This window comes from Vigna unguiculata, chromosome 10 (assembly GCF_037176805.1).
Source record: "Vigna unguiculata cultivar grain cowpea cultivar isolate G323 ecotype 2 chromosome 10, ASM3717680v1, whole genome shotgun sequence".
NCBI lineage: Eukaryota > Viridiplantae > Streptophyta > Magnoliopsida > Fabales > Fabaceae > Vigna > Vigna unguiculata.
The window spans coordinates 19,875,587-19,898,646 of NC_140801.1; the positions used below are offsets into that span (position 1 = coordinate 19,875,587).

A 23,060-nucleotide genomic window follows, 5' to 3' on the forward strand; every position below is an offset into this window, starting at 1 on the left:
ATTAATGCCCAACTTAGTCTGAACCAGATAATTTGAAGCATTAATTTAATGTATGTCATTGGAGTAAAGTTGAACCAAATACTACAAGTACAAACGAATTATATTGCAAAGCAGATTTTCAAGGTAAACAAACACCAATTGTACATAATTTGACAGTAAATATATGCATTTTATGGAATGCCAATACTGTAAAGCTCAACTTTGGTATGAAGAAAGAGCAGAAAAATGTAACACTTCAAAGGAAGTTCAATTCTCATTGTGTTGCCAAAAGGGAAAAGTGAAACTTCCACTATTAAAAAAACCACCTGATCTGCTTGAAGCTTTGTTAAATGGTGAAGATCATAGAAGCAAAATATTTTTACAAAATACAAGAATATACAATAGTATGTTCTCATTTACTTCTATTGGTGGAAAAATGCTATGACCATTTGTAAAAAAATTGGATATCTTGATTTGTTCATTACTATAATATGCAATGTGAATTGGAGTGAAATCAGAGAGTTTGTTTTGGCCAAAGGGTTATCTGCTTCAGACATACCTGATATTGTATGTAGAGTCTTCAAAATGAAGCTTGATTAAATGATGACAGATTTTAAGAAGAAGGATTTCTTTGGAAAAACCACTGCAGGTATGCTTTGTATCAAATAATATACATTATATACATATTGATTAAATGAAATTGTTACAACTAAATTCACTTTTTTATATATCTAGGGATGTACACAGTAGAATTCCAAAAAAGAGGATTACCTAATGCCCATATACTTTTGTGGTTGGATGGAGAATGCAAATTGAAAAATGTAGCTGATATTGATAAAGTAATATCAGCTGAATTGCCCAATGCGAATTTGTACTCCAAATTGGAAAAAGTTGTTTCAAGTTACATGATTCATGGGCCATGCGGACCTGCAAGATATAATTCTCCGTGCATGAAAGAAGGTAGATTTTTCTAAATTTTATCCAAAAAATTTCACATCTTCAACTTCAATTGATGAAGAAGGATATCCTTCCCACAAAAGACTTGATAATGGTAGATTTGTTGAGAAGAATGGAATTAAGCTTGACAATAGAAGTGTTGTTCCTTACAATCCACCTCTTCTAATGAGGTATCAAGCTCATGTAAATACAGAGTATTGCAACAAGACCAATTCAATCAAGTATTTCTTCAAATATGTCAGCAAAGGTCCTGACAAAGCTACCCTTAAAATAAACAACAACTCTGCAGAATCTGACAAATCAATCATTATTGATGAGATTAAGAGGTATTACGATTGTAGGTATTTATCACCATGTGAAGCAGCTTGGCGAATATTTGCTTTTGACATCCATCACAGATGGCCTCCTGTTCAAAGATTGACATTCCATCTTCCTGGCCAACAATCTGCTTTGTTTAAAGATGATGATGATATTAATGTGGTGTTCAACAGATACGAAAATGCTAACACAATGTTTCTAGCTTGGTTTGAGGCTAACAAAATTTATACAGAAGGAAAAGAATTGACTTATTCTAAATTTCCAAGCAAATTTGTGTGGTTTGCTAAAGAAAAAAAATGGAAACCAAGGAAGAAAGGCTACAACATTGGTAGACTTACTAATATTCCTCCTGGGTCTGGAGACCTTTATTATTTGAGGATCGTATTGACCATTCAAAAGGTTGTATTGATTATGACAGCATAAAGACCATTGATGGTAAATTTTATGAAACCTACCAAGAAGCTTGCTATGCGTTGGGATTGTTGGCTGACGACAAAGAATATATTGATGCAATCAAAGAAGCGAGCGAATTTGCTTCTGCCTATCAACTTAGAAGATTATTTGTCACTTTGTTGTCCATGAATACAATTTCTAAACCTGATGTAGTTTGGAATTCTACTTGGAGACTCTTATGTAATGGAATTTTGTACCAAAAAAGAAAGGAAATGAACTTATCAGCTATTGTATATTGTAATTTCTTAAAATGAATAGAAATATAATTTCTGATTCCATAAACTTTTTCATGCAGGTCTTCAAATTGCAGATGCTGAATTACAGAAAATTTGTCTGCTTGAAATAAAAGAAATGCTAATGTCAAATGGTAGATATTTGAAAGATTATCCTTCATTACTGCAACTTGATATTTCAGATCTAAATACATTTCAGAATAGATTTATTGTTGATGAGCTGCAATATAATAAAGAAGACATGGCCAAAGAACATGACATTTTCTTTAAAGAACTCAATGATGAACAAGTATAGGTGTATAAGGATATCATGACAACAATTCTTTTGAAAAAGGGAGGATTCTTCTTTTTATATGGCTATGGTGGTACAGGGAAAACATTTATATGGAAGACATTGTCAGCTACTCTAAGAAGCAAGAGCATGATTGTTTTGAACGTAGCATCAAGTGGAATTGCTTCTTGACAACTTCCTGGTGGAGAAACAACACACTCAACCTTCTGCATCCCACTGTTAATTAATGATGATTCAACTTGCAACATACCTCAAGGTAGTCTACATGCTAAACTTTTGATGGCAACCAATCTTATTATCTGGGATGAAGCACCAATGATGAATAAAATGTGCTTTGAGGCATTTGATAGAACACTAAGAGATATTATGAAAAATGTTGATGATGCCAATAATACAAAACCCTTTGGTGGTAAAGCCGTGGTGTTGGGAGGTGACTTCAGGCAAATTTTACCTGTTATCAATAAAGGATCTAGGTTTGATATCATCAAAGCAGCAATCAATTATTCTGAGTTACCTTTAATGTCATTGGCTGAATTTGTCTATCCTAAATTTGTGGTTAACATGATGAAGCTTGGTTATTTTGATGATGGAGCAATCTTATGTCCAACAAATGATTCTGTAGAGGAAGTCAATGAATTCATGTTGCCTTTATTAGGTGGTGAAGATGTCACTTATTTAAGTTCTGATAAACCTTGCCAATCTGATGTACAAGATGAAGTTCAATCTGAATGGTTTACATCTGAATTCTTAAATGATATCAAATGTTCAAGGATACCAAATCATGAACTGAAGTTGAAAACAGGTGTCCCAATCATGCTCTTGAGAAATATTGATCAAGCGAAAGGTCTTTGCAATGGCACAAGATTGCAAGTTAACCATTTAGGAAAAAAAGTAATCTCTGCAACTGTAATTATTGGACAAAATATTGGTGACAAAGATTTTATACCAAGAGTGGATTTAGTTCCATCTGATTCAAGATTGCCTTTCAAATTTTAAAGAAGACAATTTCCGAAATCCTTATGCTTTGCCATGACGATTAACAAAAGTCAAGGACAAACGCTTTCTAGAGTCGGAGTTTATCTTCCACGTCTTGTATTCACACATGGCTAGCTATATGTTGCTATTTCTAGAGTAAAAACCAAAAGAGGATTGAAAATACTTATACTGGATGAAGATGGAAATGTCACGAACACAACAAAAAACATTGTGTACAAAATGTTTTTTGAAACTCTTTGACAAATAAGAGATTAAGGTATGTAATTTAGTATTTTTCATTTCGAATTTAACTTATTAGTTTGTAAAAACATATATGAACTTATTTATGTTTTTGCTTCTTCTTCAATTGTTATCTTTCAAAGTATTGCATGTTCTGTTGTCTATTGGAGGAAAATCATTATCTTTTAAAGAAATCATATTTTCAGCATAACTTAACATTTTTATCTTTTTTGTGTTTGTTGTTGCAGATAAAAAAATAGGCAACCAAAGACAAAATAAAATACAACAACAATGTTTCTCAAAGCAACAACAATATGTTTTTTATTATGTGTTTAATTCATTTCTACACTTCACAATTTTTTTAAGATATCATATTTTCATATAGATTATTGCATAGCACTCATTGTTCATTGCCATTTAAAAAAAAAAATCTAAAAAACTCCAAAAACTAGTAAGAAACTCATTTGTCCTTCGAGGTGCCACCCACGTCTTACTCTTCTTTTTAACATAATTTCAATTAATTGCATGATGGCGCGAAAACGTGAATGGTGAGTATTAGATTTTGTTGGATGGATATGGAAAATGTGTATGCCACATCAAAAAAGGGATTGGAGAGGATTTTGGAAGGTAATTAAGATATGCAAAGAGCTAAAAACATCCTGATCAATATGTTTCAAAAGTAAAAATGAAAATAAGATAAAATTGAAATTTTAAAATATCTGAAATTATTCCGGATTTAAACATCTGAAACAAATTCTACGATTCGAAATACAAAATGAAAGATATATTTTAAATTATATAATCATGAATACATTTTTTATTTTTATATTTCATATTATATAATTTAGAACCCAAAATTTTATATTTTAAATTATACCATCTTAATTTAAAAAAGCACATTCTTACCGTATAATTCAGATTATATATATAAAATTTATATTTCGAATTTTAGATTTCATTTCTTATTTTACATTCTGGAGTGTGAAATTTAGAATATAAATTTTTATTCCAAATTTTATATTCCAAAATATCTAAATTATGTGTTCCAGAATTTAAAATGAAAAGAAGGTTAAATTGAAGTTTTAAAATATATGAAGTAAAGGGGCAAGAAGAAATTATGTAAATGTAGGAAGCAATGGCCATATGTATAGGGTGCATAAAAAATGCCTTGGGCTGACACAAAAAAATTAAAATGGGCCAAACTCGATAAAAAGCGTTTTATATTCTTTTTCCAATTTGTTCTCTTTCTTTATTTTTAAATTCTTATATTTTTACTTTTTTTAATTAATTTTTTTATTTTTACTTTTTTTATCCTTTTAATATTTTTTATTTTTTATATTATATTTTTAATTATTATTATTTAAAAACTATTTAATAGATATTATTAAATAAGTTAAGATATCAAAATTAAAATTTAAAAGTATTTAAGAGTCAACATAATAGAAGATACAAATTAGAAATAAATATTTTCTTTAGAATCTTAAATCGAAATTTTATAATTTATTGGGAACTTAATTGAAATAAGATATTGATGTAATGTCCCATTTAAATATTAAGCGAAATTAAAAGAAACGTCACATAAAATAGCAATGTAGAGTAGTCCTGGGGTCCTAACACAACCCCTACAAACTGGGCACACCACGATGCCAACGGAAACCAGATAAAGGTCTAACAAAAAGAGAGTGGAATCGTAAGGCATAGAGCAATACATGGGCCGTAGCCCTAAAGAAGACCCATGAAGAAAAGAAAACATAAAGTCTCGCCCCGATAGCTAAGCAGCGAAATCGCCATTTCCTTGCTGACCGCGGAAACCTCGCCCATCTGCTCCCATCAATTAAATTCGTGATCATCGCAAGAAAGAATAGCCACATACAAGACAATCATACAACAAACAGGGTAAGCTAGAGCCAACAACATTCTCATCATACAGTCAAATATATTTTCACCATTCAATGTCCATACAACAACCAAGCATGTTATGACTTTCAATCGATACACTACGACTCGACTCGACTCATCCAGATACGTATAACTTGGTCGAATTTAGCGGATGCCCGCATTTGTGGTGGATACCTCTGCTCACCCCCGAGCTATGTGTTACAAGTGTTACGATGAATCCATTTCCCTCACCACAAGGTTAGCCCTTAATGAATTTCAGGCCTCCTGCTACTCTCACCACAGGAGTCAGTCCGCTCTAGGAGAGACTAACTAACTCCTTAGAGCGTCAGGATGCAACCTTACCTTGAATCCTTACCTAGTTATACAAATGGGGCACCACCATGGACACCCACTAACAGGGGCCATGAAATTACGTCCCGACCACTGAAGCGCGACCCTGAAAGTCTCACCTAGAGACTCCAAGGAATTATGCACTGACACAGATCAACCATATTCACACAGCCAAAGAATATTCACCATGCATAGATATACATTAATCGTACCAACCTTTAAAGCCAATGCCCTTTTCATGTTTCAGGCCCAACCCATTTCAACTTATCATAAACCATCCATGCATAAAGGATTTCCGTCTCATCTCATTATCATGCCTCTTTGATACCAACCATGTCATTAGAATCACATGCTAAACTCATAACAACCCAATATTCACAATTTATGACTTGCACCACTCATTCATACTCATTCATCTCAAACTTTCAGCATAATACTTAAAATCAAGCAAGCATTATCCATACAAAGCCAAGAAAACAATCACACCTCGCACTGCCTCGCCCAGCACCTTGCTCAGGCGAGACGTTCTCGCCCAGGCTAGCCCCCTTCGCCTAGGCGAGGGCTCGAAAAAGGAAGCAAGAGCACACGCGGGATCTCGCTTAGGCGAGACCCCTCTCGCCTGGGCGAGATGCTCGCTCGCTCAAAAAGTCGAGCTGGTCAACTGGGCGACCTTTTGCGCAGACTGGTTTGGGCGAATCTCTGTTTGTCTCGCCTAGGCGAGACTGGCTCGCTTGGGCGAGATTAACAGGTCTCGCCACCGTTTCACTTGCAGCATTCACCTGTTCGCACCCAAAAGACAGTACATGGCAGTTCACGCATTCAACACAATCATATAGTGCATGCAACGTCTAACAAACTATAACTTAGCCATAAAATAATCAGGACTCAGACTTTAACTTCCCCTTACCTGGAAAAAGCTTAGCGAAGACCCTGACTACACGACCACGAGCACGACAACTCTAAGGATGAACTACAGGGCTGAGATGAGAGTGGAACATAACTAGAAAAACGGGGTTAACCAAGGCTCTTACGACAGATTACGAAAAGGTCATAAAAAGGGAACTAGCATGAACTCGAAGGTCACTTACATGGAGTAACGGAACTTCCTAGCTCAATGTAACAGCGGAGGCAGAAACCCTAGCAGAGGGGTTGACGACTGCAATCTTAGGTTTTCTAAAAAAGAGTGAAAAGTGAGACTTAGGGCAACCAAGGGTAGTTTTATCTACTGGGCCAACTCTTAGGCCCATTCGCAAGGGCAGCCCCTTACATTTTTGGGCCAGAAGAAATGGAACATTTTTAATGGGCCTTACAATTGAGGTCTTCAAAAAATAAATCATGAATTAAGAATTTGCAATTTATTTAAACTAAATATTACATTAGTTTCACCAGAAATTGAAATTAGCTTATAAATAAGCTAATACGTAACATTCTCCCATAATTTTTAATTTATGCTTAAAAGATCATCATTAATTTATGAAAATATTTATTTCATTTTCTTTTTAATTTTCTTTTGTTGTACGCATATGTTTCTCCAATCATGAATGTCTAAGTAATTCACTGCTCCGTATATAGTATTAGTAAGGAAAAAGATTTTTTCAGCAAACTTTGACAAAATTTTAACAATCCACATGTCACCACTCACTTAAATCAATATTTTCTTTTAAAATAATTTATAATGATTTAGAAAGAGAAGAGAAAGATTTTGTGAACACTTTTTCAAAGTTTGTTAAGAAAAACTTTGACAACATATCAAAATCCTATTAGTAATTACGTAAGAGGTGACCATTTCTGAGGAGTGTGCCACGTACGTGGCAATGTATGATAAAGATAAGATTCAAGTCAACCATCACAAGTATTTCATTCATACCACAGATCATAGGTTCCAACTCAAGAGAGAAAGAAGAGAAAGAACTGATGGCTTTGGTTGGAGAAGCATTGATTTCTGCTTCAGTGCATATTCTGGTCGAGAAGATTATGTCCCCAGAATTTAGACATTTGTTCTGCAGCAAGGAACTCGATCCTTTAATTATGAATAAGCTAAAAACAACACTGTTGACCCTCCAAGCTGTGTTAAATGATGCTGAGGAGAAGCAAATCACGAATCCTGCAGTCCAAGACTGGCTTCATGAACTCAGAGATGTTGTTTATGATGCGGACAACTTGGTGGATGTAATCAACACAAGGGTCTTGCAACAAAAGGTAGAAGCTGACTCACAAACTTTTAGTTACCACATGATGAACTTCCTTTCTTCCTCTTTCATACCATTCAGTGGGGGTATAAATTCTGAAGTACAAAACTTGCTTCAAAGACTAGAACAATTTGTTAAGGAAAAGGATATTCTTGGTCTGAAAGAAGGTGTTTCTGGGGCTTTATGGATTGGAAAAACTACAACATCAGTAGTTGATCAATCTACAATATATGGTAGAGATGGTGACGTTGAAAAACTTAAGAAGTATTTGCTGTCGGATGATGTTTGTAACGATCATGTGGAAGTGATTACTATTGTGGGCATGGGAGGGCTAGGGAAAACGACACTTGCTCAACTCCTTTACAATGACATAGAAGTGAAGGAGCACTTTAATTTGAATGCTTGGAGCTGTGTAACGAAGGATTTTGATGTGATCAAGACGACTAAAACGCTACTTGAATCTGTTAATTCAAAAGCAGTTACCACTAATAATCTTGATGCTCTACAAGTTGAACTGCAACAAAGTTTACATGGAAGGAAGTTCTTGTTTGTATTAGATGATTTGTGGGAAACCTATAATGATTGGAATAGACTAAAAGCCATTCTTAAGTGTGGGGATGTGGGAAGTAAGGTAATCATCACTACTCGTCAGGAAAATGTTGCCTTGGCCATGCATACCTTTCCCATTCACAATATGATGCCACTTTCAAACCAAGATTGTTGGGATATAGCTGCTAAACATGCTTTTGGATCCAACCAATCCAACAAAGATCCAAAACTTGAAAAGATTGGCAGGGAAATCGCAGCCAAATGTAATGGATTATCCCTAGCTGCTGAGGCTCTTGGAGGTCTTCTTCGAATCAAATTATCCCACAAAGATTGGAATAAAATTTTAAAAAGCAACATCTGGGATTTGCCTGGCAATAAGGTACTTCCACCCTTACTATTGAGCTATCACTATTTGCCTGTTCCGTTGAAAGGATGCTTTGCCTTTTGTTCAATTTTTCCTAAGAATTATGAATTACATAAGGAGACGGTAGTTAGACTGTGGATGGCAGAAGGATTAATTCAGTTCAACAGAAATAAAAGTTTGGAAGAGACAGGTGACGAATACTTTGATGAACTGGTATCAAGGTCATTGATTCAAAAAAGCACTACATATTACCAATACAAGTTCAAAATGCATGATCTCATCAATGATTTGGCCACAGTTGTATCAGGCAAGTATTGTTATTTATTGGTATGAAGATCCAAAACCAAGTGAGTGTCTTGATAAAGTTCGCCATGTGTCTTACAGCAGGGGAGAGTATGATTTTGGTCATAAATTTGATGCGATTCCAAGAATGCAGGGTTTACGAACATTCATAGCATTACCATTCAGAAAGAGTCCATATCAAGCTAATATAGATTGCTACTTAGCTAAAGGTTTGCTCCATGATAATTTGCTGAAGCTAAGGTACTTACGAGTTCTATCTTTGTCACACTACGACAATATCAACCAGTTGCCTGATTCTCTTGAAAAGTTTATTCATTTGAGATATTTGGATGTCTCTCACACTAAAATCAATAGGTTACCAGATGGGACTTGCAAACTGTACAATTTGCAAACCTTGTTGCTGTCATGTTGTTCATATCTACTTGAATTGCCTCAAGACATAGACAAATTGATCAGTCTGCGCCATATGGATCTAAGTGGAACCAAGTTGAAGGAAATGCCCACAAATTTGAGTAAGCTAAAGTGTCTCCAAACTTTGACTTCCTTTGCTGTCAGCAAACAGGAGGATGGATTAAAGGTTGGAGCATTGAAAAATTTTCCACATCTACAAGGAAAACTTTCCATATTAAACCTACAACATGTTGTCAATGCCAATGATGCTTTTCAAGCTAATTTGAAAAAGAAGGAGCTAATTGAGGAGTTAGAATTGGAATGGGCCTGCAACACTGAAGATTCACGTATGGAGAGAGAGGTACTTGAGCAGTTGGAACCATCATCACACTTAAAACAACTAATCATCAAATTTTATGGTGGCACCACATTCCCAAATTGGTTGGGGAATTCTTCCTTTTGCAACATGGTATCCCTTAGAATAAGTGATTGTGATCATTGTTGGTCACTTCCACCACTTGGACAATTACCTTCTTTGAAGCTACTCTCGATTGCTAGGCTCAAATCATTAAAGCATGTTGGAGTTGATTTCTATGGCACAGGCTCTTCTTCTTTTCAACCATTTGCAAGTCTGAAGTATCTAAAATTTATGGAACTGTCATGCTGGGAGGAATGGTCTTCTGCAAGTGATAAAAATACCGAATTTCCTTCTCTTGAAGAGTTGCATATATTACACTGTCCCAAACTAGGAGGAAAATTACCTAGTAATCTTCCATCATTAAGAAGACTTTGGGTAGTTGAATGTGATGTGCTCGAGTTACAAAATTCAAATGTCGTGGATAACACCACTCCTCTGGAAGACACTAAGATTCCTCGGAAAAGTTCATCTGATATTAAGTGGCTCTCTTCTCTTCACTCCATACACATTTTTGGGTCGCCAGGTGTATTGTCATTGCTTAACTACTTTATTTTTGGGAATCAACATTCTCTTAAGCTATTTCCTAGGATTCGGACCAACAATAATTGTCTTCAATTTTTGGATATCAAAAGATTTTCAAATCTCATGTACTTTCAAAACGATGCTCTTCCGTTTTCATTGATGCACCTTCATCTCCAAAATTGTGAGAAGTTAGAATTTCTAAGTCCTGCATTGATACCTAATTTTTCATCACTTGTGTACCTAACTTTAAGTGACAGTTGTCATTCACTGGAATCCTTTCCCTTAGGCAGTTTCCCTGTCCTGGAGAGTCTCTTTATTGACAATTGTCCAAACCTTAAATTCTTCTCCATCTCAGATGACGATTCATCTCAGAACCTGTCACATCTCAAAATCTTTCATGTAACAAATTGTCCTAGGTTGGAATCTTTCCCTTTAGGTGGGTTGCCCACACCCAATCTTCAGAAATTTTATGTTCACAAATGTAAGAACCTCAAGTGTTTGCCAGAACAGATTAACACCCTCACTGGCCTTCAAGAATTGAGCGTTCAAGAGCTTCCAATGCTTCAGTCATTAGCAGAACAGGGTTTGCCTTTCAATTTACGAAAACTTGAGGTCTTTCATTGTTGGGCACTCACAGTAGCATCCATCACTCAGTGGGGTACTCAGTTTCTTAATTTTCTTTTAGAAGTAACAATTGGAGGAGATGATCTTGTAGATGCCTTGATGGAAAAGCAACTGCTTCCAACTTCTCTTGTGTCACTGTGCATCAGAGACATTTCTTTCTTGAATGGTGTGGGTCTTAAGCATCTCATCTCTCTTGAATATCTGCATATTGCAAACTGTATGAACCTTAAGTTGTTGCCCCAAAAGGAATTGCTCCCTCTTTCTCTTTCTGTACTTAGTATCAGTGAATGTCCTCTGTTACAAGACAGCTATCAAAGGAATGGAGGGACGAATTGGCCTAATGTTTCCCATCTTCCATGTGTAAAGATCAATCAAGAAGTAATAATTTGAACAAATGGAAGGATTTTATCAAAAATTTTAGCTTCTCTTACTCGTGCTAATATGTGTTGTATTATGCTGCTTACATTTTACATTTATTGTTTATCATTAGATTTCTCTATCTTTAACTATTCATTATTTGTAATCATGCTTAAAGATGCAGAACTGGTGGATTTTGGTGTACCATAATTTCATCTAAAAGATGTAGTTCTTCACGTAATTGAAGAAATGATAAACTCCTTGTCATTGCGTTACAAGAAACATAATTAAAAAATATACGAAAAAGGACCTAACTGAGATGGACCTTGCAATAAAAACCTGATGTCTTATGGAAATATATTTTTCTTTAGCTAAGCACTTTAATTATTAATAAACCAAAGGAATAAGCCAAAGGAATAGAAAAACTATGAATTCTGCATAATATCTACTGTTTTCCTTTAAAATCTCCATCAAATACCCATTACGTTTGTTGTTTTCTAAAATGATTTTTATGACAGAATCTGAATCGAATATCATCAATTTTTTTATTAAAAAAAGTTATTTAAGAGACTTAGTGTTGGAGCGAGGCATCTTCAGGATTTTATTTCTACATTTATTTTTATTATGTTGTAATCTAGATTTGAAATTGGATTTGAATTTGGATATGTAAGGTTGAATTAAATTTTATGTTTTGAACATTTTTATGTAAGGTTGAATTAAATTTTATGTAAGGTTGAATTAAATTTGGTTTTATTTCCTGTGTTTTTAGAAATGTGTTGTATAAATGTTATCTTTTCAATTATTTATTAATAAATTTATTTAAATTAGTAATATCCGGCCAGGATGTTACAGAAATCCTTGCAATTCACAAATTATGCAAAGTTTTACCACTTTAAATTAGAACTGTCAAAACGGGTCACCCGACCCAACCCGGCTCGGCCCGCGATGGGTTGGCCACTTAGTGGGTTAACTCAACCTGGCTCACTTATTAGCGAGCCAACAAAATTAGAACTTGACCTGACCCACCACGGGTTGGCGGGTTAAACGGGTTGGCTTACTGGCTCACTTAATTAAAAAAAACACAATTTTTTTTCTTCAATCTCAAGAAAACTAAATTCTAATTCTGATTAAAATCTAAATAAACTTCAATACAATCCAAATAAAATCTCAAATTATGTTAAACTCCAAATACAAATCAACATCACAAAAATATAAATTACTATCTAACATCAAATCATTCTTGTCACTTATTTTTTTAATATTATATAAATCATGCTTGCTTTTTGCTATTCCATGAGATTAGGCTTGATCCAAGTAGATGGCATGTACCACTTGTGCTTTTCCTATCTAATTTGCACTCTGCAAAGTCCGAATCTGAAAAACCACTAAGAACAATGTTAGGCTCATTAAGATACCATAATCTAACATTAGTTGTCCCTTTCAGATACTTGAGAATTCTTTTTGCAGCTTTGAAGTGTGATTCCTTTGGATTGGATTGAAACCTTGCACACAATAAAACACCAAATTGGATATCCAGCCTACTAGTGATTAGATATAGCAAAGAACCAATTAACCCTCTATATTTCGTTGAATCAACTTGTTGTCCAGCTTCCTCTACATCCATAAGGCAGTTTGTAGCAATTGGAGTGGCAGCTTCTTTGCAATCCTCCATTTTGAACTTTTTCAATAGGTCAAAATAGTATTTTGATTGGCTTAAATATGTCCCATGCTTGAGTTGCTTCACTTGCAGCCCTAGGAAGTAGGTTAGCTCACCCATGATAGATATCTCAAATTCTCCCTGCATAGTTGTGTAAAACCCGAGAAATTTAAATAATTAAATAAATAATTATTTAATAAATGCAAGTAGTAAGATCTTTTATGACATTTAATGTGGATTATTATATGTGGAAAAGTATTAGCTCAAGAGGTTGAGAGTACTTGGTTATGTGAGAGGACTTGGGTTTGAATCTTATGTATGCCAATTGTGTATTATTTTAATATGTGTATTATTTTAATATTATATTTGAATGTGATTAGTGATAATGTAATCCTAAAATTTTAGGAATTATCACGACACATGAATTGGTTGAATTCGTTGTGCACTTGATTTGTGATTAAATGGTTGTGGGTTCAAACCTTGCTAAGAACGAATTAAACTTTTTTTTTTGTCAAATTTTCTTTTTGGCATGAATGAGAAGAGTTAGAAAACCCTAGCCATTAGTGGGAGAAATCAGAAGGGTTGAGAAACCACCATGTTAATGAGAATTGATGCTCATTAACTCCCATTCTTAATAATTTCGTTTTTGTATTTATCCCACGAATTTAAGCTGGAAAAAGTTTGGTTAGGAGGGTTCTAGAATAGTCATTGAGCAGAGAAAATTGAGAGTGAGTGAGGAAGTGGTTTTTGCACGTGACAAGGAAGAGTGAGAGCTGAAATTTGTGGAGCAAGAAAGGTAGGCTCTTGGGCATCATAAAGAAAGGGTTAGAAGACCATTTGGAGCAAGGATTTCCAGGTAAGGGGAGTTGTTCCTTGTGTTTTTATTCGTGTATGAATGATTAGGCTTTATTATGTACCATTGCATGAAATCCCCATCCCTTTTACGTTGATTTTTGTAGTTTCTAAGTTTTTGCCCAGAAACCGCCTGATGGTAAGGACCAAGCCGCCAGGTGACGCATCAGACTTTGCCTATTTTTTCTGGATTCTGGCATGAACCCCTTGGTGACGATGAATATCTACCAAGCGGGGCGACACTGTCTGTGTTTATTTTGGCATGTTGTTTGGTGCAGGAGTCATTGCGACTTCTCAGTGTGACTTTGTGAATAATACGGTGTGATAAATATTATAATACATATAGAATTAGGGTATGATGGTGCTTGGAGGAAGTCATGTAAGATTAATCATGAGTAGAGTTTGGATTCTTGGAAGGGAAAAAGTGATGAATTGATTTTCCATGGATCAATGATCATATGACGCGTAAGGAATAATATTGAGGTGTGTTGTTTTGACAAATTTTATGAGAATTGGTGTGGTTTGGTGTAATCGGACCGTGTCAAATTATGGGGAATTTGGATTCCTCGTAGGTGCAGAAACCTAGGTTTGTGGCGAGGTACTGATGTACCGCCTGGCAGTACCTTGCTTGCCGCCAGGCAATGACTGGTACAGAGGCAGTTTATGTGCCTTGAATTAGATGGTTGCGAGAGATGTTATTGGAGCGAATTGAATAGAAAAATTGGTCAATAAAATTGGAAGAATTGGTGCACAAGAATTTATTGTGATTAATGCAAGAGGAGAAGTTGGATGATATGTTATGTTATAAGTGGTTTGGTGATGAGTGTGGAAATTTGTCTTGGTGGTTTAATTAGTTGGGAGATAAGAAGAAAAGATATAGAGTACATACTAAGAGGGGTTGAGAACTTAGATACCTTAATGTGGAAATTGGTGACTTTTGGCCTATAAGTAGAAGGATGGATAAAAAGGTTAGATAGAGAGGATAGATATATATTGCTTAAATGCGCTGAATTGTCATTAGGAATTGTGAACAAAACTGGTGTTGTTGAGTGTTGTGTGTGGAGAGGACTTGGTGAGGTTACTTTGGCATTTTGGAAGTAATTGGATGAAAGTGAGGTGTAGGTGAGTAAGATTGAAGGACAATAGAGGTGTTTATGTGTCAGGAGTTAGGCAATCCTTTGAGGATATGTGACAAGATATTGGGATGAATTGTATCAATTATGGTTTGTTATAGGTGCTAAAAATTAGCTGGTGCGCTACTGATATAGCACCTGGCGGCACGTGAACGGTCGCTAGGCGATAGGCTATCAAGGATGTTCCCTGCAACGAGTTGCGCCTGGCGGCTAGGTGTGCTCCGCCAGGCGATAGACCCTAAGTAGTGGGTTTGGGAGAGGGTTGGCACCTAGCGGCAATGGTGTCCCGCTAGGCGGTTTGCATAGTAATTTTGCCAGGCGGTGCTTAGGCTACGCCAGGCAATAACGCTACAAGTAATGGGTTGCGTGTGTTGCTTGTACGCAATGATGCGAGACTTGGATCAGGAGATGTTGTGCCATAAGTGGGTAGGTTCATGGATGGTGGTGAACACATGATGATCTGAGCGAGGAGGTTCATATCCTGTTACTCTCGTGTGGAGATACGAGCGGGTAGGTTCGTATGTTCCATGCTCACTGTAAGACCCACTAAATTTAAATAATTAAATAAATAATTATTTAATAAATGCGGGTAGGAGAAGCCTTTATAGTATTAAATGTTAACCCTCATGACGTGAAAAAGTACTAGCTCATGTGGTTGAGAGTACTTTCATTGGGTGAGAGGACTTGGGTTTGATTCCTATGTATGCCAATTATGTGTTATTTTTGTGATTTAATATATATATATATATATATATATATATAATCATGTTGGGGAATGATATAGTAATTAAATTATATTAGTTAGCATGAAGAAGAGCAAGTTAGGGGAGTTCCTATTCCATGTTTTAATTTTTGCTATCTTATAATGATGTGTCCTGGACCATGTTTGAATTGTGAAAGCTTTGAATCCTGGTTCTCTTTGCGTTTTTCTGGAATTTTCCAGAAACCGCCTAGCGGCACATGAACTGTCAGGCGGCACATGTGGTTGCACCCAGTTTCTGGGTTTTCGTATGATCCACCTGGCGGCCGGGAGTGACCCGCCAGACGCTGCTGTCGTTGTTGTTATTTCTCTCTCGTTTTGATGTGTTGTCAGTGATGTTGTGGTAGTAAGTGGTATTCTTATTACACATATATGAATTGTATGACGAATTGTGGTCTACAGTTCCTAAATTGATGGAAGTTGCATAAACTCGCGAAGGAAATTGGGGGTTAGGGTTTATGCTGGGATTGGGGACAATGAACATAAACTATCTCAATAATTAGTACACAGATTTTACAGATTTGAGAATAATATGGATGATGTCTGATCTGGTATGATGTGTGCACTAGAATTTATGTCAATATGATGGTGTGCTGTAAGTGGGATGTTTGAGTCATGGTTGGGCAAGAGCAATCTGGGCAAGATCCAGAATTTTTATACACCGCCTGGCGGCATCTGGGTTAACGCCAGGCAACAACGCAGTGATGTGTTCGGGAGTGGAAGGGAATGAAACCTTGGCATGTATAATTTATGTAAGGGACCGAAGTGTGAGAATAAAACCTTACATGTGAGATGATGAAATTTGGGTGCTAGAAGTTGTGAAGTGAATTGTGTACAAGAATGTGCGTTATAGTTAATTAAAATATATGCTAATAACTGAGTAAGATGGTAGGTACAGGGTGAGTAGGAGTGCTTACTGTAATTATATTCATAAATGAATAAAGGTGTGTAATGCCAAGAATGATTGAGTTTGTACACCACCATGTATGTGTAGTTCAAAATTAAATGTATATTATTGAAAATCTTGATAGCATGATGTGTATGAATATTGATTAGTATGAGTATAAGATTTGGACCATATTGAGTGGGAAGAGATAGGTTTCAATTCAGTACCTGAAAAACAACATGGTGCGTATAAATGAAAAGAATTGTCTTGTTGATGTGACTTAAATGTGTGTATTGTAATTGAGCTGCGTAGTATAAATGAATAACTGTGAATGTGATTGGAATTTGGTTAATGTGTGATTTGAGGTCCAATAGGATTTGTTTGAGTGCCAAAAACCAGTAGCATTGCGCTGTTGGTATGACGCCTGGCGGTGCGAGCGAGCCGCCAGGCGCATAGGACACAAATCTGTGATAGGGGTCATAGTGCGAGCAGGGCGCCTAGCAATAGGGAGGGTTTCGCCAAGCGGAATGGTACAGCAGAGACCCTGAAAGGCAGTGGCGCCTGGTGGCGCCAGGCGGATAAGCCAGGCGGTGGTGGCGAGTGGCGCCTGATGGCATGGTGGAGTCCGCCCAGCGGTGACGGTGCAGTGATGATGCTGCAAGCGTGTGGCGCTTGGCGGTGTGTGATGCCCGCCAGGCGGTTTGGACCCAGTGTCCACCTAGCGATGTGGGATGCATGCTAGGCGGTTTTGGTTCAGTGATGGTGCGCGAGGAAACGTTTCTACACAGCTTTAGGTGATGTTTATGATGCGAGGCTTTGGCTGGGGGTCCAGTTACGAGTGTAACCCATATTGGAATAACGCGTGACCACTTTAGGTTGTAGCCTGGTGGTTTAGGAAGTCCAGTGGAGTGTGCGAGTTGTGGCTCGTACGGCGAGGTTCGGGTGATTGCGCTCTTCAGAGTATGCTGATAGAGTATTGGTAGTTTGGAACAACTACAAACTTTATGTTTGTTTTAGGGAGCTCCACTTGGTGTCACGGTGAGATGCTGTGGCAAGGTTATTCCCACGTGTGGACTATCAGGTGGTGGCCTTTAGTCGGAGGGGCGAGTAGACACTCGTGCAGCGAAGATCGATCAATGTTCTCACCTAAAGGGTATAGAAATGTTAGACATCTAATGAAAGTATTGGAAGTAGAGAAGTAAGGAAAAAGGGAGAAGAATACTAACCCGGGTTTAATTGTTTTGTTGTTGCATTTAATATTTTATTGGTTGGTTTATTTAAATGAGTTCACCCTATCTGTGTGTGTGTGGCGATGATCATGTAACTTGTTAAATGGGAGCAGATGTTGATGCAGGTGAGCGGACGGATGCATAGAGACGGAGTGGGGAACTCTTGGGGATTTTCTCACTAGTTTATTTTATTGGACTATGGTGTTATTGTAATAATTTTATAGACCATTTTAATTGTATTACAGTATTAACGCGAATTATTTTATCTATTTTGGCGCGTTGAGCTTAAGGTTTTAAATATTTCCCGCGTTTTGGGAAATTGTTGAATAATAAATGAGGTTGTTTTATTAAATTTTATTTTTGTTTTATTTTATTAAGTAATTTCCGGCTAGGACGTTACATTTGGTATCAGAGCCGTGATTTCAATGATTTCATGGGGTCTTTGGGGAGTGAGCCTATCCTGATTAACGTGTGTATGTGTTGTTTTGCCTTGTTATGAAATTGAAATATGAATTGTTTGATTTATCAGTAATATGTGGCACATTCAGGCTATGGCAAATAGGAGAAGAAGAAACAATGCAAGTGCCGATGAGATTGCACAAGCGATCCATAGGATGGTTGATGCCATGCAGCCTGTTGCGGCACAGCCTAGAGCCATAGTACCACCCACTAGAGCGGTGACTACGGAGGATGTTCTGAAACACAAGCCCTCCAAGTTCAACGGCAAAGCTACCCCTGATGAGGCCGATGCTTGGCTTAGGGAGTGTGAGAAGATATTCCGAGTATTGCAGTGCACAGAGGCACAACGGTTGAATTTTGCCACTTTCTTGCTTGTTGGCGATGCTGAGTATTGGTGGACAGGAATGCAGCAACAAATGCAGACCCGTCAAGAAGAGGTGAACTGGGTAAACTTCAGGAAGAGGTTCCTGGAGAAGTATTTTCCAGACTCGGCGAAACATGCACTAGAGGCGGAGTTTCTGACACTACAACAAGGTAGTAAACCAGTGCATACTTACATCGACCGGTTCGAGTACTTAGCGAGATTCTACTCGTAGGAGATCACAAAGGAATGGCGCTGTCGCAACTTTGAGGGAGGCTTAAGGCACGAGCTGGGCAGATTCCTAGTGCCACTACGGATCAGAGAGTTTCCAATTCGGGTGGAGCAGGCCAGGACCGTGGAGGAGTTAGAGTTTGGATCCAGTCGGGTCGCGAGGACACAGAAGAATACCTCTAAGACTAGACATCAGAAGGCGCCATACAAAAGGTCTTCATCGCCATCTTCAGGCCTGAGATGCTATAATTGCAGTGGGCCGCACCTTCGCAGGAACTGTACTAAAGCTGCGGGCAGTTCAGGTGCTAGTACTGAACATGTGAAGTGCTATAAGTGCGAGAAGATGGGACATTATGCAAGTCAATGTCCAGACAAGAAGGTGACCAGAGAAACACCATCACCGCAGAAGCAGTAGAGGGTGATAGTTGATCGACCTCGAGCAACGGGGAAAGTGTTTGGATTAACCAGTACTGAGGCCACTCAGGCAGGTAATCTCATACTTGACCGATGTTTATTGTTTGATAACAATGTTTTGGTGTTGTTTGACTCTAGAGCTACTCACTCATTCATCTCACAAGAATGTGTGAGTAGACTGGGACTAGTAGTCCGGGATTTGGGGTACGAACTGGCAGTCTCGACACCTGCCTCGGGACAAGTCTTGATCAACTTAGTCTGTGCTGGATGTTCTATTGAAGTGGCAGGACACAGGTTCAAACTGAATCTCATTTGTTTTGCCGTTGAAGGGCCTGGACGTAATACTTGGTATGGACTGGATGTCGGACAATCACGTCATTATTGATTGTAAACGACGTAGTGTAGTATTTCATGAAGCAGATGGGTGAAGACGACATTCTGTAATTTAGAGGAAGGACATGTGTTCCCAGGGGTCAAGTATTACGAAAATACATTGCAGATCCTTCGCATGTGTTGGAAGTTGACGAGATCTAGGTTCAGGAGGATCTGGCCATGGAGATGGAGGACTTAATGAGATAGTCTTACCCGCAATTAATTCCGGTAAGCACAAATTTTCGAGGACGAAAATTTTATAAGGTGGGGGGAATGTAAGACCCACTAAATTTAAATAATTAAATAAATAATTATTTAATAAATGCGGGTAGGAGAAGCCTTTATGGTATTAAATGTTAACCCTCATGACGTGAAAAAGTACTAGCTCATGTGGATGAGAGTACTTTGATTGGGTGAGAGGACTTGGGTTCGAGTCCTATGTATGCCAATTATGTATTATTTTTGTGATTTAATATTTATATATATATATATATATATATATATATATATATATTTATATATATATATATATATATATATATATATATATATATATATATATATATATATAATCATGTTGGGGAATGATATAGTAATTAAATTATATTAGTTAGCATGAAACATGATTTGACATGATGGTTTGGTATTGACTTGGCATTTCAGGGTTGTGGGTTCAAGAAGCCTTGGGGAACCCAAATTGAACTTCATTTTTGGCTATTTTGGCTTTGGATTGGAATTTGAAGGGTTAAAGGAAAACTCTAATGGACATGGCAGCCAAGAGTGGCTGAAAAACAGAAGTTAATTAGGATACTGAATAGTAATTAACTTAGGATTAATGCCATTTTCGTTTTCTCAGATTAAACCCACTTTAAGACCATTTTAAAAGGGTATTTTGAGGTAGGAGAGAAGGTTTTGGTTGGGCTGTAATTCTGGTTGCAGAAGAGAGCACGAAATTGTGAGTTTTGGTGAGTGTTGAGTGAGGTTGGGGGGTGAGTTGGAAGAATGGCAAGAAGGCTATTGGCGATCAAGGAGGAAATAGAGAATTTATCAAATTAAGCAAGGAATACAAGTTAGGGGAGTTCTTATTCCGTGTTTTAATTTTTGCTATCTTATAATGATGTGTCCTGGATCATGTTTGAATTGTGAAAGCTTTGAATCTTGGTTATGTTTGCATTTTTCTGGAATTTTCCAGAAACCGCCTGGCGGCGCATGAACTGTCAGGCGGCACATGTGGTTGCACCCAGTTTCTGGGTTTTCGTATGATCCGCCTGGCGGCCGGGAGTGACCCGCCAGACGCTGCTGTCGTTGTTGTTATTTCTCTCTCATTTTGATGTATTGTCAGTGATGTTGTGGTAGTAGGTGGTATTCTTATTGCACATATATGAATTGTATGATGAATTGTGGTCTACAGTTCCTAAATTGATGGAAGTTGCATGAACTCGCGAAGGGAATTGGGGGTTAAGGTTTATGCTGGGATTGGGGACAATGAACATAAACTATCTCAATAATTAGTACACAGATTTTACAGATTTGAGAATAATATGGATGATGTCTAATCTGGTATGATGTGTGCACTAGAATTTATGTCAATATGATGGTGTGCTGTAAGTGGGATGTTTGAGTCATGGCTGGGCGAGAGCAATCTGGGCAAGATCTCGAATTTTTATACACTGCCTGGCGGCACCTGATTTGTCTCATGTTGGGTTCGAGAGTGGAAGGGAATGAAACCTTGGCATGTAAAATTTATGTAAGGGACCGAATTGTGAGAATAAAACCTTACATGTGAGATGATGAACTTTGGGTGCTAGAAGTTGTGAAGTAACTTGTGTACAAGAATGTGCATTATAGTTAATAAAAATATATGCTAATAACTGAGTAAGATGGTAGGTACAGGGTGAGTAGGAGTGCTTACTGTAATTATATTCATAAATGAATAAAGGTGTGTAATGCCAAGAATGATTGAGTTTGTACGCATCCATGTATGTGTAGTTCAAAATTAAATGTATATTATTGAAAATCTTGATAGCATGATGTGTATGAATATTGATTAGTATGAGTATAAGATTTGGACCATATTGAGTGGGATGAGATAGGTTTCAATTCAGTACCTGAAAAACAACATGGTGCGTATAAATGAAAAGAATTGTCTTGTTGATGTGACTTAAATGTGTGTATTGTAATTGAGCTACGTAGTATAAATGAATAATTGTGAATGTGATTGGAGTTTGGTTAATGTGTGATTTGAGGTCCAATAGGATCTGTTTGAGTGCCAAAAACCAGTAGGATTGCGCTACTGGTATGGTGCTTGGCGGTGCGAGCGAGCCGCTAGGCGCACAGGACACAAATCTGTGATAGGGGTCACAGTGCGAGCAGGGCGCCTGGCAGTAGGGAGGGTTTCGCCAGGCGGAATGGTACAACAGAGACTCTGAAGGGCAGTGGCGCCTGGCGACGCCAGGCGGATGCGCCAGGCGGTGGCGGCGAGTGGCTCCCGACGACATGGTGGAGTCCGCCCAGCGGTGACGGTGTAGTGATGATGCTGCAGGCGCGTAGAGCTTGGCGATGTGTGATGCCCGCCAGGCAGTTTAGACCCAGTGTCCACCTAGCGATGTGGGATGCGCGCTAGGCGGTTTTGGTTCAGTGATGGTGCGCGAGGAAACGTTTCTGCACAGCTTTAGGTGATGTTTATGATGCAAGGCTTTGGCTGGGGGGTCCAGTTACGAGTGTAACCCGTATTGGAATAATGCGTGACCACTTTAGGTTGTAGCCTGGTGGTTTAGGAAGTCCAGTGGAGTGTGCGAGTTGTGGCTCGTACGGCGAGGTTTAGGTGATTGCCCTCTTCAAAGTATTTTGATAGAGTTTTGGTAGTCTGGAACAACTCCAAACTTTATGTATGTTTCGGGGAGCTCCACTTGGTGTCACGGTGAGATGCTGTGGCAAGGTTATTCCCACGTGTGGACTATCAGGTGGTGGCCTTTAGTCGAAGGGGTGAAGATCGATCATTGTTCTCACCTAAAGGGTATAGAAATGTTAGACGTCTAATGAAAGTATTGGAAGTAGAGAAGTAAGGAAAAAGGGAGAAGAATACTAAGCCGGGTTTAATTGTTTTGTTGTTGCATTTAATATTTTATTGGTTGGTTTATTTAAATGAGCTCACCCTATCTGTGTGTGTGTGGCGATGATCATGTAACTTGTTACATGGGAGCAAATGTTGATGCAGGTGAGCGGACGGATGCATAGAGACGGAGTGGGGAACTCTTGGGGATTTTCTCACTAGTTTATTTTATTGGACTATGGTGTTATTGTAATAATTTTAT

The 23,060-nt window shown here is 37.7% G+C and overlaps 3 protein-coding genes and 1 pseudogene across 3 annotated transcripts; all 4 read left to right on the forward strand.

Moving 5' to 3' along the window:
• The first annotated feature begins 582 nt into the window (after positions 1-582).
• On the forward strand, positions 583-2,235 carry LOC114165304 (uncharacterized). Its single transcript, XM_028049955.1, has 5 exons — positions 583-628; positions 715-939; positions 1,001-1,532; positions 1,673-1,887; positions 2,003-2,235. Exons 1-5 carry the CDS (start codon positions 583-585, stop codon positions 2,233-2,235), a joined length of 1,251 nt encoding a protein of 416 aa, XP_027905756.1.
• Positions 2,236-2,511: 276 nt separating this feature from the next.
• Positions 2,512-3,228, forward strand: LOC114165305 (ATP-dependent DNA helicase PIF1-like). The gene has a single exon (XM_028049956.1). The coding sequence runs from the start codon at positions 2,512-2,514 to the stop codon at positions 3,226-3,228; it is 717 nt and encodes a 238-aa protein (XP_027905757.1).
• Positions 3,229-7,549: 4,321 nt separating this feature from the next.
• Positions 7,550-11,524, forward strand: LOC114166579 (putative disease resistance RPP13-like protein 1 pseudogene; annotated as a pseudogene).
• Positions 11,525-18,460: 6,936 nt separating this feature from the next.
• Positions 18,461-20,548, forward strand: LOC114165307 (uncharacterized). Its single transcript, XM_028049958.1, has 4 exons — positions 18,461-18,939; positions 19,051-19,371; positions 19,513-19,722; positions 20,410-20,548. Exons 1-4 carry the CDS (start codon positions 18,461-18,463, stop codon positions 20,546-20,548), a joined length of 1,149 nt encoding a protein of 382 aa, XP_027905759.1.
• Positions 20,549-23,060: the final 2,512 nt, after the last annotated feature.

Coding starts and splice junctions, on each gene's coding strand:
- LOC114165307 (XM_028049958.1), top strand. CDS start 18,461: ATGGCAAATAGGAGAAGAAGAAACAATGCAAGTGCCGATGAGATTGCA. Junction 19,372..19,512: donor ACACCATCACCGCAGAAGCA/GTAGAGGGTGAT, acceptor GTTTGACTCTAG/AGCTACTCACTCATTCATCT. Junction 19,723..20,409: donor GGGCCTGGACGTAATACTTG/GTATGGACTGGA, acceptor TTGGCATTTCAG/GGTTGTGGGTTCAAGAAGCC.
- LOC114165305 (XM_028049956.1), top strand. CDS start 2,512: ATGGCAACCAATCTTATTATCTGGGATGAAGCACCAATGATGAATAAA.
- LOC114165304 (XM_028049955.1), top strand. CDS start 583: ATGACAGATTTTAAGAAGAAGGATTTCTTTGGAAAAACCACTGCAG. Junction 940..1,000: donor TTCTCCGTGCATGAAAGAAG/GTAGATTTTTCT, acceptor TTGATGAAGAAG/GATATCCTTCCCACAAAAGA. Junction 1,888..2,002: donor TTCTACTTGGAGACTCTTAT/GTAATGGAATTT, acceptor TTTTTCATGCAG/GTCTTCAAATTGCAGATGCT.